The following is a 19,084-nucleotide window of genomic DNA, read 5'->3' on the forward strand; positions in this document are numbered from 1 at the left end:
TCCTTCATAGGAGTCAAAAAGTAACTCATGTTAATTTCTGCCAGCAGATAAAAGAACACACAAGCAGCAACAATTTCAAACAACTCAGATATTACAGGTGCGCAGCACAAAACATATCATCCGTTCCTCTATACAGTTTATGCCCAACACTTGTGTGATCATATTGTGCTTATTCACTATATGCTTTATTCCAAGATATCCGCAAGCAAGCAAGCTGACACTTCTACAAAAACGCCAGGATCGGCAAAACTAACTCGTCTTATGAACACACACACACACACACACACACACACACACACACACACACACACACATATCAGCGCGGACGCAGCACAAACATGAGAACTGGAAGAGTTTCCTTATTACCTCAATTTTGCATAGGCGGTAGGCAGCACGCATACACATATCAAAGCTTCTTCGGGAACTTGTATGTTTTCTTGAGGAACTTTGTGGCCGCCTCATCATACCGGTAGCACAAAACTCGCAGGATAGTGTTCGGGTCATTTGCGCTCCACTGGGCGGGCACACGAGGAGGTTTCGGGAAGCTAGATTTGGTTGGAGATCCCTGGCGTTCAGTAATCACTTGCTTGAAACGCTGGATGAGGGATTCTGTATCTGTTCGTAGGAGTGGCAGAACGCTCTTCACCTCCGATGAAGCCTTGTCAACCAGTTCATGTGGCAGGCCATCACCATTTGCCAAGTACAATCCTCTGAGGGCTCTGAAATCATTCTCTATGATCTGAGCGTCTTGAAGGGTGAAAGCACGTGTAGGTCCACCAGCAAGAAGCACCAGCAGGAACCCATCAAAGGAAGCTTTCATCAACGCGGTTATGAGATGGTCCCGCGGCTCATTACGCATTATGCCAGATATCACCCCAAGGGTAGAGTGAAGTTCTCTCAACAAAGGCTCCACCCTGTTTGACGCAGCACCACCAACATACAGCATGTCCAAGAGAACATGACTCAAATAACTGAATACCACCTTATGTGCTGTTGCGTCACACAGCTGACGGATGCCGTCTTGGCAACTTGCCTGGGATAGCTCAAACTTGATGTTCATTCCGTCAGTGGTGCCAATACCATCCTGAGATAATTCACTGTTCCGCAAACATTTTTTCGCCTTCTTCTTCAGATTCTCCACCTCAGTCCGGATGTAATGGAATGTATTTATTTGTACACAGAGTTCAGAAAGATCACATCCTTCCGACTTTCCAGTAGAAGATCCAACTTGCGATCCGCGATTCAGAAGAGCATGTGGCTTTTCCTTTTTCTTGAATAATTTGGATCCAACGTCGCATCTTGTTAAATGAGGCAGTTGTGGAGTAGCAGTACTCTCGGTCCCTGTGCACCAATGCTAAATGAATCCACCCTCGGTAAATTGAAATAATTTTACGGGAAAATAAGCTTCATGCTCAGACATACCATGGCAAGCTTTCGCTTTCGAGACATAATACTGTAGAATCCCATCTAGTCCAGCTGTTAAATCAGAAATCAAAGTAGAGTGCATTGATATGGGCAACTGAAAAAACGCATCTAAAATTTCATCAACCATCCTTAGCATCTCCATGGAAGAAGGAGCAAAGCTCTGCCTGTTAGCTTTTGGATTCCATGTCTGCATGCAGATTCACAAAATTAGAAGAATACTGGCATAGTGGTACGGTTATTCTGTAGTGATACCAGACTATACAGCATTGCGCAAAATAATGTGACAGAGCTCTTGGCATTCAATGATATCGACTATCCAATAGATGGTTGAGAATGGCTGCATATCAAAATATGCTAATCACTCAGGAAAGATATGCAATTGCAACATAGGAAAATGCACCTTCTATTATCCATATTAAAGTACAACACTAGTAGTTTATAACGTGCATCAGCCAGCTGCAGAAATAGACCAGCTGCAGAAATAGACTAATCTGATATAATAGCAAATATGAATAACATTGTAAAAGGCTAAATAACTGAATTTGCATGGTTACTACTATAGAAGTATAGATACGGTATGGGACATTGAGTAGGATCACCTCCTGCTGTAAACTTTGGTCAACCCATTCTTTAAGTTTGTCCACTCGTTCTTTCATCCAACCTTTGACCAGAGCAGAAATTGCATTTTCAGCTTCATACGGTGGCATCTGTCTAATCAATGACTTGCCTCCGTCATCACTATCCAGAAAGTCTTCAACTGCAATATTAACCAGATTCTTCTCTAACTTGTCAGCAGCGTTAAGCACTTGAGCCGTGTCTGGTGTGAACTTTGTACGCCCAACCATAAATTGCTTCAGCTCATTACCAAAGCAAGAATGAAGGGTTGTAACTGCAACACCAGAAGCAAGCGGGTGCCATTTCTTCAGTATTGGACTGTAGATATTTTTCTCCTTCGAAGCAAGGTCACTAATATCCTTCGCGAGGATTGCAAGAACTGGCACAGGATTCCTTGATGATCGCTTTGAGTCTGCCTCATCCATTCTCTGCACAAATCAACAGAGCGTCAGAATCAATGCATATTACTGGCATGAACACCAGAACGAGTGTCAACAGGCCAATATTAAGATCAAGCATTTTTTAACGCTCCCTAAAACTATAAATACGCAGATTAGTAATGCTGACAGTGATCAGTGATGTTTAATGTCCAATTTTGTAGCACGTTTAAAAACCATTGTCTCATGGTGACATAAAAGAAAATGGTGATAGTAACAATAAATGAGTATGAGACTTGCATTATTCGTCCTTTGAGTGAAGTGAGCCCAGCAGAACAATTCACAGTTTAAACTTACTTGAGCAAAAGCAGTACGGAGCGAGGACCGTATATAGGTTTCAATCTTGCCACGCACCACATCAGTCTTTTGTTTCCTTTTACCAGGGTATTTTTGAGATATATCTTCAAGAAGAATCTTCGCAGCTGAGACTCCTATTGCGACAATACCTTGCATCGAAACAATATTGCTAGCATTGAAAGTTTCATGGTAAGCTAGCAATCTTTTCTCTGTCCAACCCGTTATGGAACTTAAAATGGAGATCAATATGTCACAGTAATCTGGATCTTCTGTGGTTTTTGCATCTTTTACAACTACACTTAATTGATTCTCTGCAGCAGAAAGTAACTCCATATCTACTTGGTCTGATGTGGCAAAATGGTTGAACAACGCCCAGGTAAAGCAGAGATTGTGAAGCATCTGATTAATCCCAAGAATAACCCAAGTCTTCTTCAATAACCCCATCACTTCATCAATTTCATCAACCACAGTACCATTCTCACAATCAAAGCAAGCTTCTACCAACATTTGATAGATATGAAGATTGAATGGAAAGCCATCTGCCCAGTGACATTCATCAGAAATTCCACCTAGGGACCTACCAGCAAGGGACTTCACCGCACTGGATAGTTCCTGCATCGATTCCAAGTTCTTCTCGGTTTTAAGTGACTTATCATATGCTCTACTTATTATCTCTCGCAATGTCTGTGCATAAATGTCTGATTTGCTCAAGGGAATAAGTGGGTGAACCAGCAAACCAGCCTCAAGAAGCTTCAAGTTCCTAAACTGCCAGGCCTCGTACTCATGTGGATCAGGGAAATCTGATGCTTTAGATCGCTGCAGAAACTCTAAGGGCAAAATCATTGATTCTGCACGTCTACCTAGCTGCTTGAAGAAGAAAAGGTGGAATTAATCTTAATGGTCAAACTATTTTTGTACATGACAGAGATCTCTATTGTTTTACATGAATAAGTTCACATAGATGACGGTGGCTCAACTATACAAGTTAATGGTGCTCAAAGCAATTCACTTCCTAAAATAGAATGACTGCCAGTGTTAGAGCTTGACAAGTCCAGAACAAACAAGAATGTCGTACCAACTTAGCTCTATCTTGAAAAAAAAAACTAACATACAGTTCATGTCTGATATGTCTAAAAGGAGACATGCATTTCAGGTTTTGCATGTCAATAATGACCTGAAATCAGAACAAAATAAGAATCAAAGGTACCCAAACAAATCTTAACGAGAGGGATATAAATATTAAATTCCATTTTTCAGTGGGTCCACATCTCACAGGTAGAGCATATATTGGTTATGATTTCAATGCTCAGTTTCTGCTAATCTATTCAGGTTATTGTTGCCAAAATGCTATGTGAGCAGTGAATAACTGAAGTATCTTTTTCCTTACATGGAATGACTGAAGTATTGACAGTGATAAGAATGAACGACTGATACAAGTCCATGAAAATATCCAATGGCAAATTATTCTTGACAGTTCACAGTGATTGTATCAGATAACTTATACCATAACTGCTAAACACCGCAACTGAAGTTTGAACAGTTCACCTTAGGAAACACAATTAGCAAATTTACACTCAGAGCTTGACGGGATGAAAAAAAAATGAATATCACTGCTTGTTTGATTTCATATTACACCCACAACATTATCTAAAAAAACTCTTATATGCAGAACCGAATACCAGGTTGACATGGACAATTTTTCTCCGTTGCCAATACCGGTCATAATTGGAGCCTATGTCTGCACTCAGGCGGTCAGGCCCCATGTAAAAGCAAGAAAACACCATCATTAAGCAACCATTGGAGCATAAAGTACAGGCTGCCAAAGGACAGAGACCATGAAGAAGGGAATAGGTACTTGCATCAATGATTCATGCAATATATCACTGTATTAAATTGTCATGCAGCAAAAAAAAACGAGCAAATTCCTTTCCACTTAATTACTCTACCTTATAAAAAAGCAGCTGGTCACCACATATCAGTTGCGATCTTAACCAATATAATACCTCAAGGAAAGTAAATTCCATATGATCTTCCCAATCTCAAGATCACCAAACTTAGACAAGCCACTGGCCGCTCAACGATCACACTATTTGGCCTACCAATCACACACCAATGACAGGCTAACACGAACCCAGACGAGAGATCTAATACAACTGTGAAGCCCACCGACACTGCAACAACCAGCGAGACAAACAATCGAAAATAAATAAAGGGAAGCCACATTTCGAGGAAGCGAGATGCGACCTGGCCGGCGGCGATGCGGAGAAGCCCGCGGCGGATCCTCGAGTCGGCCTGCTCCGTGACACGTAAATTGACCCGCACCAGCTCCATCACCGTCTCTGGCCTCCGCGGCGCCTCCGTCCCGGCCTTAGATGACGCCGAGGGGCTGAGCCCGAGCGACCTCTTCACCTTGCTGGCCGCCGTCGACGTCCGCGAACGCTGCAGGCCGGAGGACGACGACGAGGAGGAGGTCGAGGTGGATGTGGAGGAGGTGGAACGGGCGCTGGCGGAGGAGGGGGCGGACTGGGGGATGTAGATGAGGGGCCTGCCGACGGTGGCGCGGGAGGCGGCGACGAGGACCTCGTAGGCGGTGGTGCGGAGGTCGGCGTCGGAGAGCGGCACGCCGAGTCCGGGGAATGGGGCCGCGAGCGGCATCGCGGAGGAGGAGGTTGCGGTGGCAGCGGTGGCGGCGGCAGTTGCGAGGTCGCTCGAGAGGGAAGAGGTCCAGGAGGCGGAGGCGGAGGCGGAGCGGGAGTCGGGGAGGAGGCGCGCCATGCTGCCCATGCTTTCGGCTTTTTTTTCTTCTTTGTTTATTGTCATAGCTGCTGATCGGTTTTGGGGTTGGTTGGGGTGTGCTGTGTTTGAGTGAAACGTCTCGTTTGCAACAAACCACCGTATTACCCACAACCACAAATCTACTTTTATTTTCCTTAGAATTAGACAAAGTTTCTTTTCCTTTTTTTGCGGGGGAGAATTAAACAAAGTTTTTTTTGCGGGGTAGAATTAAACAAAGTTACCTGTGAGCAACTCCAGCAACGCCCCATCTTAGAGCCGTCGGGGCAACTCTAGTGCGGACCAAACCTCTCGCAAATGTCTGGATTGAACGGTTCACGCATTCTTACCCATCTAATGTTGGTCACAAAAAATGTATGAACTGGTCCAGAAATCCCACAAACTGAAATCAACTCATAGGAGATTTCACGGAGTTTCAACATCCGCCACAACAAATTTCGATAACATGGACCCACCCAAATCGACTAGTGGAGCCTGCGCATTCGCACAATCACGCCCCTCCTCCCGTGTGAAAGCCTGTCCTCTCCTGCTCCTTACGTCCCGATCATCATCTCCTCCCTCCGCTCCGTCGTTCGTCGACACGATAGAGTTGTCGGAGGAGCCGATGACGATGTTCGCCTGCAAGGTCGCATATGTAGGACCCAGGCCCGGATGTGTTCGCCTGCAAGGTCGTGTATGCACTATGCAAGGCCGGGGCCCCAAGGCAAAGGAGAAGGCATACAAGATGTAGAAGGCGGCGGCGGCCGATCAAGCCGACACTCATCGTCCAAAGTGCACCATCTTGTACCTCTGGCCCGTCTAGCTGAAAGCCGACCTTTTACCACGTCGCGCAGAATTACCGCAAAAGTCCTTGTCCTCCTTCACCTCCGGTCATCAAGCACCGTCCACCATTGGCCTCAACAACGACTACCTCTTCACAAATTCTTATTCGGTCGACTCTTGTTCTTGAGTTGACATTGTTATAGCTTGTTGTGTTCTTCACAATTATGCACTATCACAAGGGATTGATGACTTTATTATACCGGAAGTGACATGGACCATCCGACCAATTCGAACATCAAGGCAACTAGCAAGTGACACTAGGATCATGGTGGACCGTAGGCTACAAATGGCAGCTACAAATGTGGAAAGATGGACAACTAATGTATGCTAATCTATGAGTGTGGCACACTCCATGTATCTGTGATGTTTATGGCTGGGCAGATTGTACCAGTTACTACATTTGAACCATGTATTTGTGATGTTTATGCAACTACATTTTAATTTATTTGATGGTTGGATAGATTGTATCTTTTACTATATTTGAACCATGTATTTGTGGTGTTTATGCAACTACCTTTGAATCTATTTGATGGCTAGATATTGTATCATTTACTATATTTGAACCATGTATTTGTGATGTTGATGCAACTACATTTAAATTTATTTCTTGGATGGACAGAAATGGACTCCGGGAGTGTTGAAATCACTACTGCAAGTGGAAATTCCGGAAGAGCTGGGATCATTGTATGGATCAATTCCATGACCAAAACCATGCTTCGGTTTTTTTGCTAGTCTTGTTGCTGATGGGAAGAGAACTTCAAGTGGATTCAGGGATGTGCACAATAGACATTGTGATGCTGTTTTGAATGAGCAGTTCAAGCTAGCTGTCATCGGGGATCAAAACAGAGACCATCTCAAGAAGTAGAGGAAGATTTGGGGAAGGGTAGTCAATTTGAAGAATTTAAGTGAACTTCTATCGGATGAAGATACTTGCACAATTAGGCTCGCGATGAGCACTATGCAGGGCATTGTATGGTATGCTTCTCACCCACAAATCTAATGCCATTTTATCTCTGCATTATGCTAATCATTTGCACATTGTTTGTAGACCGACAAAGCTGATGCCCCATTCTTGAATACCTCAATGGAATACTATCATGTCATGTCTTCCATTTATGGGACAACCGGGGCTAAGGGGCTGAATGCTAGGTCTGGTAATGATCTTCTTTCTATTAATCACGAAGGCGAGGAGAATGGTGAGGTTAACACATCACCAAATGTTGTTGAGTCTTCTCACCCCAAAGCACCACCCAAAAAGAAGGCCAAGGTAAAGCACGTTGTTGATGATCCACTAGTTATCACTCTCAAAGATGGGTTCAAACTTGTGGCTGGAGCGCTTGTGAAGTCTAGTGGAGATGATGATGATATACCCGATGACCTTTGGGATGAAGTCTCCACATTGCCAGATTTTAATGAAGAGCACCTAGCCCACTAGTATGCTCATCTTGTGGACAACTTCAAGACTGCAAGAGCCTTCATGAAACTTTCCCAAACCAACAAAGTTGTTTGGGTGAGTAGGTATGTGAAGAAGAACTTCTAAATTCAATATGGTTGTATGGCTGTCAAGTATGTGAACTTGACATGTATGGTTGCACTTTGGTTGCTTTTGGAGAATTCGTATGAGACATGTATTGTTGTCAAGTATGTGAACTTGACATGTATGGCTCTATTGCACTTTAGTTGCTTTTGGAAATTTGGTATGTGAAGTAGACATGTATGTCAACTATGTGCACCTTGTTGAAATTTGTGTTATGTGTGTTGTCATTTATGTGTCAAGCTTGTCAATATATCTTGTTATGTTGTCTTTCTTGAAAATACAAATGAAATCCTGTCAAAATTTTGAATTTTATGGCATTCCATTTTTCATTCCGTGCTTCCAATCAAACACCGGAACAGAACCAAATCATTCTACTTTTTTTTCTCCTACCAAACACACGACTCGAACCGACCCATTCCTCGGGAATAGAACCATTCCATTCCATGATAGTTGATTCCCCAACCAAACACACCCTTTATGTTTTGCGTCTCTAAACTTTTACTACTCATAATTCTTCATGCATGTTTATCATGTTAAACTTATATGCATGTTGACATTACTCAGAGTTCACAATTTGCTATGCATTGTCATGTTCTTCATGATAAATCTCATTACACTACTAGTTTTGATTCCACGATATAGGGGGAGTTCGCCACAATTTCAACATGCCATATGCATTTGCATTCAAAAGAAAATTCTTCAATATGCACATATTCATGACGAGTTCTCTCTATATAATGGAATCGAAATCCTTAGTTTTACTTCAACTTTTATTCGTCCCTGTTGAGACTTTAACCACTTTTATTGATCACCAAAAGGGGGTGATTGTAAGTGCATATAGTGCCCCCCTTGTAGGTTTTGCCGGATTAATGACAGAAGTGGTTAAGGAACTAATGTGTTTGTGAGTATATGCAGGTGAAACTTCGCGAGGATTTGGTTTAACCTATGATGTATGACTCATAAAAATATTTTGACAACACTGAAATGTTTGGTGTGCTCATTGTAGAATTGGCGTGAAGATTTATAGTTCTTTACTAGTTCATTTTATTCTTCTTCGAGTCAGTAGAACAAACCATAGTGTTAAGGGGTTCCAAGTGTTACTGAGACAGTCTATCTTTAAGTGTGGTCAATCGAACCTATCTTTTCATAGTTGAAGCCTTGAAAATATCCTTCCAGCCACAGTCTTCAAACTTGCATGTCGAAGGTGATTCTGCGAACACATGAGTTCATTCGCCAAAGAGTTAGGAAGCATATTGTAAGGTTGTCCTACTACGAAGAATTTGAGAGTTCAGATTTCCGACTATTATGACAGCTCATGACAACATGTTGGTATGCGTGTCTTGTCCAATGGTTGTATCGGCCCATCAGGTAGTGACCCCGGCTATAAATAGCCTCTACCTCCACTCATTTGCGGTTGGCTGCTCCGCGTGATTCGAGACAAGTCTGAGCAAACCATCTTCCTGAAGAATTTTGAGTAAATCCTACGTGCGGAAAACCCTAGAGCTAATAGGTAAATGATTGAGTATCACTGAAGAAAGTTCACTGAACACTTGTTAATCTTGAAGACCGAGCATCTTCGAGACGGTTCAGTGTTCGTTTAGAGCATCCAACCTGTGAATTTGCCGAATAAAAAGTTCGTGACGGTCTGAAGATCACCACAAGATCTACCGCAAGTGTTGGGTGAGTTTTAAGTGAGCTTGGCTCAAAGAGAATAGGGTGGGGACTTCCGCGTCTTTCGAGCTTTGGCACAACCCCTCCAACTAGAAGTAGAGTTGTGCCAACTTGATCCGAGTCAACAAATCATGTGCCTTCACTCCTTTTATTAACTCTACTTTGTGCAATATGCCTTGTGTAAAGAATTTGTCTCCTCCTCTCTCTGAAGACTTTCTCCGAATGCTTATCTTTCCCGTTGCTATGCACTATGCTTAGTTCCGTATTCAGTTTTGTTGTATTGAAGTGTTTCTGCCTCTTCATTAGAAGTCATACTGCTACTTCGTTTTCATGCTATCATCTGTTTTGTTATCATTGTTTCAGTTCTGATCGGATGTATGTTTAAGTTTACTGCTGCCTAGCTTAAGTTTTCCTTTAGTACTTCTTCGGTATTAGTTCGTGTTGTTCTGTTTTTTTCCTGATTACTTTGTTTTCTTCAAAGAATTAACCCTTTTGAAGTAGCTCTTTCGAAAAAATTGTTGAAATCTTCCATTCCCCCCCCCCCCCCGGTTGATTAACTTGATCTTACAGTATCTTAGATAACTAGATGATTTTCCCCGCGCGTTGCTGCGGGATTTTAAAGATTAATTTTGAATATGTTCTATATGAATAAAATGATCTAAATCTAAAGCTATTATTTTCGAAAGTAATTACATGTGAACAAAGAGTATGCATGTACGTTAGACTATTGGAGATGTAACAATTAAATTGGGGTATGCATGTGCTACAAAATAGTTCTAGTGGATGATGACGTGGCACATTTGGTGATGTGGAGGGCTGCATGTTGAGAGAATTAGACTTAGTGGGGATCAACTATTTATGTATTATAGATTAGTTTTGCAAGTGAAAATTTTCTTTACCTTCCTTTTTGTAAAATCTTCAAACCATGTCAGACATTCACTATCATGCACAACATGTATGCTATTGTTTACTTTTCTGCTTTACGTTGGACAGTTTTTTTACTTGGAATTTGAAAATAGAGCAGATGTGTTGGAAAGCATGGATCCACCACACTGGTGCCCATGTGGCCATGCCCAAAATTAACTGTAATGCACATAGAACAGATGGAGTACATTATTGTTTCATAAAAAGCATAGCCCTTACATGTTACAACCATGGTGTCTTTATTGGGAAGAAAACACATACAACTCATTGTGACAATGGTGGCAAAAGAAGCCCCAGCTCCCAGTGACGAGAGTTCAGTCTTGGCCTACTCAAATGCCGCCGTTCCCTGGCAGCCGCCGTCATTCTTGGCGACATTACCACTTCTTCAAGCAATCTGAAAACTCACAGCGATATATACGTTAGTATCGGTAGTATAAACCGAAAGGAACGAAGAAAAGAAGTTGGAATTTGATTAGAGAAAGTTATATTTGCCTTGAGATGCCTCTTGGCAGCATCAAGCAAGGCCAGCGGGACATTTTGGGTTTGCTTATACACTTCGATCATGTTCATCTCCTCGGTGTATCTCTCAAGGTTGGGCCTGCCTTTGGCGATCTCGTAGTTCCTCAAGTGAGAGTAGTATATCTGAACCCTCTCCAAGATCGTCACGTAGGCAATATCCACCTGCAAAGATAAATTGAAGCAAGCATTGTCACAACTCACAAACATTCCGGTGGGAATTAAAGCAGAAGGCATTTGGATTAAGCTCGAATGGATTAGCATAGCATACCAAGCTAAATTGGCCAAGGAAGAACGGGCCGTCGCTGAACTTGGACAAGGCAGCTTCGATCTTGTCTAGAGCAGCAACTGTCGAACAAAAGGATGTAATTACGCTCGAGCAATGTGAACTAATCCGAAACGGCATTCCTATGATTCGGAAAGTAGTTGCAGAGATGGTTCTTAGTTACCAGCTTCGTCTGACATGGCCACTTGGGAGATCAAGGGCGAGTAGAGTGCTTTGGTAAAGGCGTCAGCGTAAGCAATCAGCTCATCGGCGAACTGCCTCTTTGCGGGATCCTGGCAATCGACACATCCAAAGATTACAGCAAGACTGAAACATCATTTTCTTCCCTACGGTGAATGGGCTATATCATCTGATCTTACTTGAGGAAGCAGTGCCGGGCCGTGGAAGTTGCTGTCGATGTACTTGATCAAATCCAAGCTCTCTCCGGTGACCTTGCCGTCGTGCTCCAGGGAAGGCACCTTTATATGGAGTGGGGGGAAGACGATAAAGGCATCTGTATAGAATGATCATATATGTCGGTGAGGTGTGTGTGGGCACGTACCGTGCCCTGTGGGTAAACCTTCTCCTTGTACCATGCTGGCTTGTCCTCCAGATTGATGGCGACCAGCTTGATCTCCTCCTGCAGGCCCTGCACAGAACGACGCACGAAAAAAGAACAGGGTTTCCGTTTGTTCTTCTTCTCCACGCAAGGTTCAGTGATGGATGGAAGATGTGACTTGGCATCGGCCTGCAAGTACCTTGCAGTTCCGGGTAACCCAGGCGCGCTGAGCAAACGGGCAGATGTAGCAAATGTACAGTCTTCACGTACGTACGTCGTCGCACCGCACATAATCAACCGACAGCTCGTGAAATGGATCCTGATGGATGCAGAAGTGAAGCTTACTAGTAGTGGTAGGTGGTTGGTTACCTGGTGGTGCCATCGAAGAGGGGAGGGGGCTCGGAGACGGCGCCCAGTGCAGGCGGGAGCACTTCTTTCGTGGACCTGGCCGGTGCTGCAGCTGCGGCCATTGCGATGTAGGAGTACGTAGTACGTGGCAGGGACGTGACAAGTAAGAGGCAGTGGTCGCTCGAGTCGTCTGAATGAGTATCTGATGCGTTGGTTTGGTGACTGGTGAGCGAGCCGTCCCCTCCCGGGTAGGGTATTTATGCGTCGCCGGGGGGAGATGGGAGCCAAGTTGGCGACCGGAAGAAATGGGATGACAGAAGGAAGGAAGGAAGGAAGGTCTCTTCCGGCTAATCGTACGTCTCCGTCATCGGGGACGATCGGGTCGTGCACCTAGCTATCTGTTGGTCCCACCAAATCGGGCTGCGGTGTGTTGTCGCTTTTGACGGGGGTGACGTAACTGATTGGATCATCATCTTCAGCGGCAGCCCGCGCGGGTGTTGTATAATGACGTTTGTTCTCAGCATTTGACGTAATCGATTGGGTCATCTTTCGGAGGCGAATCTGCTTCCAGTAGAATGGCTGCAACTGCTATTTATTTATTTTTGAAATAGAACATTCCTATAAGAGCAAGTACAATAGCTCTTAGTCAGCTGGCTTTAAGGTCTTGTACTCCCTCTGTTTCTTTTTACTCCGTATATAAGATTTGGTCAAAGTCAATTTGATCAAATTTATATAAAAAAATATAAACATCTACAATACTAAAACTATATAATATGAAAATATGTTTCATGGTGCATCTGATAATATTGATTTCATATTGTTAATGTTTATATTTTTTAATATAAAGTTAGTCAAACTCTACAAAGCTTGACTTTGACCAAATCTTATATACGGACTAAAAAGAAACGAAGGAAGTACAATGCAAGTGTTTAGGAGAGATGCTTGTGGAGAAATAAACCAAACTTTTCTTAAACACCGGTGCTTATTTGTACAGGGCAGACGCTTAATTAAACGTCTCTCCTGTAGAAATAAGCATTGGTGCTTCAAAAAACCCAATTTATTTTTTTAAGCACCCTCTGAGCACCTAGCATTGTACAAGGCCTAAGCCTCTCCACGTCACAAAAATCTTATGTGAAGAAAAGAGAATGCAGCCAACGCTTCACTTGTAGTCGGGCTACAGCGCAAGAAACGGGAGATGAAACTACATGCAGAGGTGTGAAAGCTAAGGGCATGTACAATGGTGTTATCTTAGGAGTGCCACGTAGGATAAATGATGAGGTGGAGGAGAGAAAACTCATAAGAAAAGGCTTGTCTTCTCTTATTTAAGATAAAACAAGAGATGATCTCTTAGCACAATTTGTCTCACCATGTTTTAAGGAGTTGCTAGTTATTAAAGATAAGGCTAAGATATAACCCATTGTAGACATACTTTTTTGTCATATTTAAATTACATGCAAAACTTAAGATAAGACTGTCTTATCAACCATTGTACATGCCCTAAATAGCGGGTCTTTCCTCCTCTCTCTCCAAATCATGTATGTTTCTTTGCCTTCCTCCACATGCAAGCTTTTGTGAAGACTTTAGATGACATGGTGTAGGCTGCGTAGGTATATAGCCAGCAGCCGACTCTCTTATTAATCTTGCTCTAATAACCGTCGGTTTTTGATGAAAAATTTGTCCCAAACAGATCATGTAAACGAGGCCGATCTGTAATTTTTTAAGGGGGCTTGGAAAACGAGCCCCCAATCCACTATATTTATAATACGAGGGCCAATTTTACGAGATACCACAAACGAGCCAACGCTTTGGCGGGAGGGAACTTTCACCACATCCACCTCCCGCTTCTAAACCTCCGTTGACCCTGGCCTCAACGCTCCTTCACCGACGCGCCTCCTTCGGTCGTCACACGACGCCATGCAGTGGTCGGACCCCCTGCCATCCATCCCAAGCTCGCGTCAGCCGAATCGGCCCCGACCCACGTCCGCCTCCCGCCATTGTCGTGCCACGCCATGGCCGGGGAACTTTGCAGCGGACACACCTGAAGGAGATGCGCCGGACAACATCGTCGCTACCACTATGGACCATCGTTGCGCCGTGTGTGTCGCCCGAAGGAGCGCCACAGTGGAGCCCTCCTACAGCATGTCAACGTCCTACAACGCCTGGATGGGTGTCGCCGTAGGAGCGCCCCCGGTGTCGCGGCTGGAGTAGTCGCTGAGGGAGTCTTGGATTAGGGGGTCCTCGGATAGCCGGACTACATACTTTGGCCGGACTATTGGACTATGAAGATACAAGATTGAAGGCTTAGTCCCGTGTTCGGGTGGTGTCGTGGTTCTAAGACTGACAGTAGAATAGGGGGGGGGTAGGAATGTAGAGGCAAGATCCTAGCTATGGAGGAGTTGTACACGCGAGTTTTACGAGTTCAGGCCCTTCTCAGAGGAAGTTAAAGCCCTACGTCTCAGAGCCCGGAGGCGGTCGACTGGATTATATGCGTGTGTGTTACAGGGGGTGTGAACCTTTGTCCCAGAGGAGGGGGGTGGCTTATATAGAGTGCGCCAGGACCCCTGCTCCCCTCCGTTACACAGGGTTCAATGTTCATAAAGGAGGAGCGTTACTGGTAACGTCCGAAGTAAAGTGCTATAAATGTCCATAAAGCCATGACTTAAACCCCGACCGTTGCAGAGTGAAGGGCTTCTCATCTTCTGGTTGTCGAGTGAACACATCTTCATGGTCGAGTGGATGATGGTTTCTCTTCGACTGCTTTTGATTCCTTGTAGAGATGTCCTTGGGGAGGGTATGTTGGACAGATCCATGACCCTACCCTAGGTACATAGCTTCATCATTAGCCCCCGAATGGATCAGGGTTTGAGTGAGGAAGGAGTTGGGAACACTTCCGACTCATTCTTTGTGCTATGAGTATACCTTGTTCTGGAATAATGAACTGAGGAGACGACGTCGACTCCTTTTTCAATCGCCTTGGTCCATTCTTGTTTTTTGTCGAGTGAATTTTCACGGTAGAATTCTGAATGATAATGTAGAGGGCGTTTTCAGTCTGGCAAGTTGCTCTGCTCTCCGCGGATTTCACGGGATTCGAATTTAGGTAAGCGCGCCAGACGGGCGAGACCGTGGTAATCGGGACGAATTAGGCAAGTCTCCTCGATCTCCGCGCCACCTTTTTCGCCACGTACTGCGCGCGCGACTGTTACAGGATTTGTTTAGATCATCTGGGCCCACCAGTCAGTCACTCGGGGAACGACCTTATAAAAGGCACCGGACCAGGCCTCTGCCCCGTGCGCTCCCATTCTCTTTTCTTCTTCCTCCGACCTCTTCGCCACGCTCGCTTCTGCTCTCGTCGCCGGACCCTCGCTCGAACTCGATCCGTCACCATGGGAAAGAGAATACGGTGGCACTGGAGCGCGCGAAGAATGCGACCGCGAAGGCGAAGGGCAAGCGGACCAGCCGGGGCGGATCCTCGTCGAGATCCGGCCTGCCGCCAGGCTAGATCCAGGGCGACAGGATCCGCTCGACTATCAGCCAGGACGACCTCGACGACCTGGTGGAGGGGGGACTGATCCCCCACAAGTCGGCGCGGCTCCCGAGGAACGAGACCGAGCCACAGCCAAGGGAGGGTGAGTGCATTCTCCTCGCCACCCACGTAGATCGCGGATTCTCACTGCCTCCCCATCCTTTCTTCCGGGGCTTTCTGAACTTCTTTGGGGCTCAGCTCCACCATTTCACTCCAAACACCATAGTCTATCTGGCTGCTTTCGTGTCAATGTGTGAAAATTTCTTGGGCTGTCGACCGCACTGGGGTCTTTTCAAACACATCTTCACCTGCCGCTCCCAGTCGGTCAAAAAGGCCAATCCAAGTGATGAGAGGACGCACGTGATCCAGATGTGCGGGGGCCTGGGGATCTAGATGAGGAACAAGAGCACCTTCCCAGCAATGATCCTTCCCGACTCGGTCCGGGGTTGGCAGTCGACTTGGTTTTACTGTAAGGACTAGCCAACCCCGGGTCAGTCGACTGGACTTCCTCCCTTTTCTTTGGCTCGAGTGGAGAAGCCCTCCCCCCTGAAGGTGGTCCCAGAAGAGAAGGCGCAGGTCAAGGTGCTGGTCGAGCGGGTCGTCCAACTCGTCCGCGACGGGGTGACTGTGATGGACCTGCTGGAGGTCTTTCTCGGTCGACGCATCCAACCGCTTCAGGCACGTGATCATCCGATGTGGATGTACTCTGGGCTCGAGGATTCCACTCAGATCCACCCGGAGGACGTCAGCGAGGACACCTTGGAGAAGTGGTTGATGGGAATCACCAGCAACAAAGACAACCCTCGGGGGTCTAGGAGGGTGATTCCATTCGACCACTTGCGTCAGCCGGAGCAGGTATGATTCTGTTTTATCAAGTATCTTTCCGATTCACTGTGTGACATCTTGTTGATGGTCGACTGAATTTCTTTTAATCGTTGTCTTTTCAGGCCCTCATCGACATGTACTCAATGCCCAACGGAGTGCAGGAGCAAGACGTCGAGGAAGGAGCGAGCGGGGGCGAGAGCGGCGAAGGGCACTCGGATGCCGAGGAGGGCGACAAATCGACTAATGACGAAGAGGTCGACTCACCTCCTCGCAGGGAGAGGAGATCCAAACACGCTCACGACCCGGCGAGCGCTTCGGGCCTGGTGGCCGCGCCGATTGGGCAGTCTTCGAAGCGTCCCAGGATGTCTTCCCCAATGCCGATTGAGAAGGCTCCGAAGCAGCCCAAAGTTGTGCCGCCTCCAGCGCCGAAAGCATCGAAAGCCACCTCCTCCAAACTGCCAAAGGCTTTGCCCAGGATCAAAGTGACCGTCCCTACCATCTCCGGGTAATCATGTGGCTTGTTCTTTTCGTCGCCTCGAGTAACAGAACGTAACCGACTGGATGCGGGTCTTTGCAGTGCTGCTACGTCGGGAACCTCTTCTCTCCAGTACCAAGATGAGGAGATGGAAGACGCGGTTACCTCTAACCCAGGTAGAAACTCTTACGATCTTATTCTTGATTCCTTGGTCGATTGCGTTCTTGTGGTTCACTTGGGGTCGAATGACCTCTCTTGCAGCTCCACCCAACATCATCGATCTTCCAGATGATGATGAAGATGTGGCTCTTAAGCCCAGGAAGAGCAAGAAGGTAGCAGCCGGCAAGATGTCTCAGCAAGGGCCAACAACAACACCACCCATCCATCAACCTGAAGACGCATGCAGGGCCTCTGTAACCTTCGCTGCACCCTTGTCGAGTGAGCACCCCGCACCGTCGACTACACCGGTGATTCCTTCAGTCGTCCAACTCCACGCCACGGAGCTCCAAGCTGCCACACCTGGGTCGTCTGCTCTCTTTTTCACCAGCTACCCTGTCCCAGACAACCAGTCGGAAGCGGCTGCAGAAGCCATCCGACAGGCTGACGTGATGATGGAGCGGGTGAAGACGGTGCATGAGAATAGCCAGGCTGCCTACGATGCCAGCGCTGCTCTTCGGGCCAATGTCCAGGTAAGTAGACTTTCCGACTGCTCTTGTTCTATGAGGATATGCTACCCAAAAAAATTTCTTCTACACAATCTCCTGTTGTTTGCGTCGAATCAGATCACCCGCTGGGTGTTTTGTTGTCTTTGGTAGTTGCGTTCTTCCACTCGGTCTGGGCGAGTAGGATCTGAACCGGTGGGGGCACGCTAAGTGCACCCACTGGGTGTAGTCTCCGAGACCGCGGTCGACTGCTGGCAGTCGATTGGGGTCTGAGTTCTACCTTTCTTTCTTTTCTTCTACTCGACTCGGGCGGACCGGTCGAGTAGGATCTGAACCGGTGGGGGCACGCCAAGTGCACCCACTGGGTGTATTCCCCGAGATCGCAGTTAACTGCTGGCAGTCGACTGGGGTCTGAACAACTTTTTTTGACTTGATCTGGGCGGACCGGTCGAGTTGGGTTTTAATCAACGGGGGCATGCCAAGTGCACCCACTGGGTGTAGTCCCCGAGATTACAGTCGACTGTGTGCAGTCGGCTGGGGTCTCAAGTGACTTCTTTAGGTTTTATTCACTCGGAAGTAAACAACCTTTGATCTTGTCGACTGACCCATCTTTTGCCTTCTGTAGAAGTCTTGTACTCTTATTTCCAAGTTTGCCGAACTTGAGGAGAAGCAGAGGCAACTCAACCTCGACTTGGAATTGGCCCGGCAGAATCTGAAGAAAGCTCAAGACGAAGCTGCTGGTATGGAAGGTAACTGCCTGTCGACTGTCTTTCAATATATTTCTTCGATCTCTTGTTTGATTCGATTGCTTCTTTTGCAGTGAAAATGAAGTTGGCTCTGGAGAAGAAGGACTCAGACCTCGCCGCCGCGCAAAATGCAGCCCAAGATAAAACTGCTCTCGCAGACCAGAAGCTGGCTTCAGTCGCAACGCTGGAAGGGGAGGTGAACAGGCTGAAATCTTGCCTCAATGAAGCTAACCGTGAAGTGACTAGTCTGAAGAAGGACAAGGTTGCCCTGAATGAAAAGCTAGTGTCCGCGATCCGCAAGAGGAATGACACGGAAGCTTATCTGAGGAGTCTTGCCAAGAAGCTCTATCTCACGCTGGAAGGTATTTCTTTTAAACCGACTGTGTTGATGCTTGCGAACGGATCCTGCTCGGTCGACTCATTAATTTTTGGCTGCAGAATTCTGTCAAGACTTTGTCGAGGAAACTGGAAAGGTTGAGACGGGTCTGGACCCTATCGCTTCTCCAGTTTGCGACGAAACTGCGATGAACGTGCTCCGACTGGAGTCCTATATCGCCAGCGCCACAAGCTACCTCGTGCGCCTGAAGGAGGTAGTCTCCCGAATCGACTCATCGCTTTGGCCAAGGGCGACGCTTCAAAATGAC

The 19,084-nt window shown here is 46.2% G+C and overlaps 1 protein-coding gene and 1 pseudogene across 1 annotated transcript; both read right to left on the reverse strand.

Moving 5' to 3' along the window:
* Nucleotides 1–73: 73 nt before the first annotated feature.
* On the reverse strand, nucleotides 74–5,595 carry LOC125552051 (protein unc-13 homolog). Its single transcript, XM_048715511.1, has 5 exons — nucleotides 5,019–5,595; nucleotides 2,775–3,638; nucleotides 2,025–2,468; nucleotides 1,423–1,612; nucleotides 74–1,341 (listed from the first exon to the last, which is right to left on the reverse strand). The coding sequence occupies exons 1-5, from the start codon at nucleotides 5,592–5,594 to the stop codon at nucleotides 407–409; spliced, it is 3,009 nt and encodes a 1,002-aa protein (XP_048571468.1). The 5' UTR covers nucleotide 5,595; the 3' UTR covers nucleotides 74–406.
* A 5,104-nt stretch (nucleotides 5,596–10,699) lies between these two features.
* On the reverse strand, nucleotides 10,700–12,458 carry LOC125553943 (annotated as a pseudogene).
* Nucleotides 12,459–19,084: the final 6,626 nt, after the last annotated feature.

The sequence above is a fragment of the Triticum urartu genome, chromosome 4, assembly GCF_003073215.2.
Source record: "Triticum urartu cultivar G1812 chromosome 4, Tu2.1, whole genome shotgun sequence".
NCBI classification, from domain to species: Eukaryota; Viridiplantae; Streptophyta; class Magnoliopsida; order Poales; family Poaceae; genus Triticum; species Triticum urartu.

Excerpts from the sequence above, each read along its gene's own strand:
- LOC125552051 (XM_048715511.1), bottom strand. The coding sequence starts at position 5,594 with ATGACAATAAACAAAGAAGAAAAAAAAGCCGAAAGCATGGGCAGCATG. Across the intron at positions 2,469-2,774 it reads TCCGTACTGCTTTTGCTCAA|AGAATGGATGAGGCAGACTC; the intron begins GTAAGTTTAAAC and ends TGATTTGTGCAG. Across the intron at positions 1,613-2,024 it reads ACCAAAGTTTACAGCAGGAG|ACATGGAATCCAAAAGCTAA; the intron begins GTGATCCTACTC and ends ATCTGCATGCAG.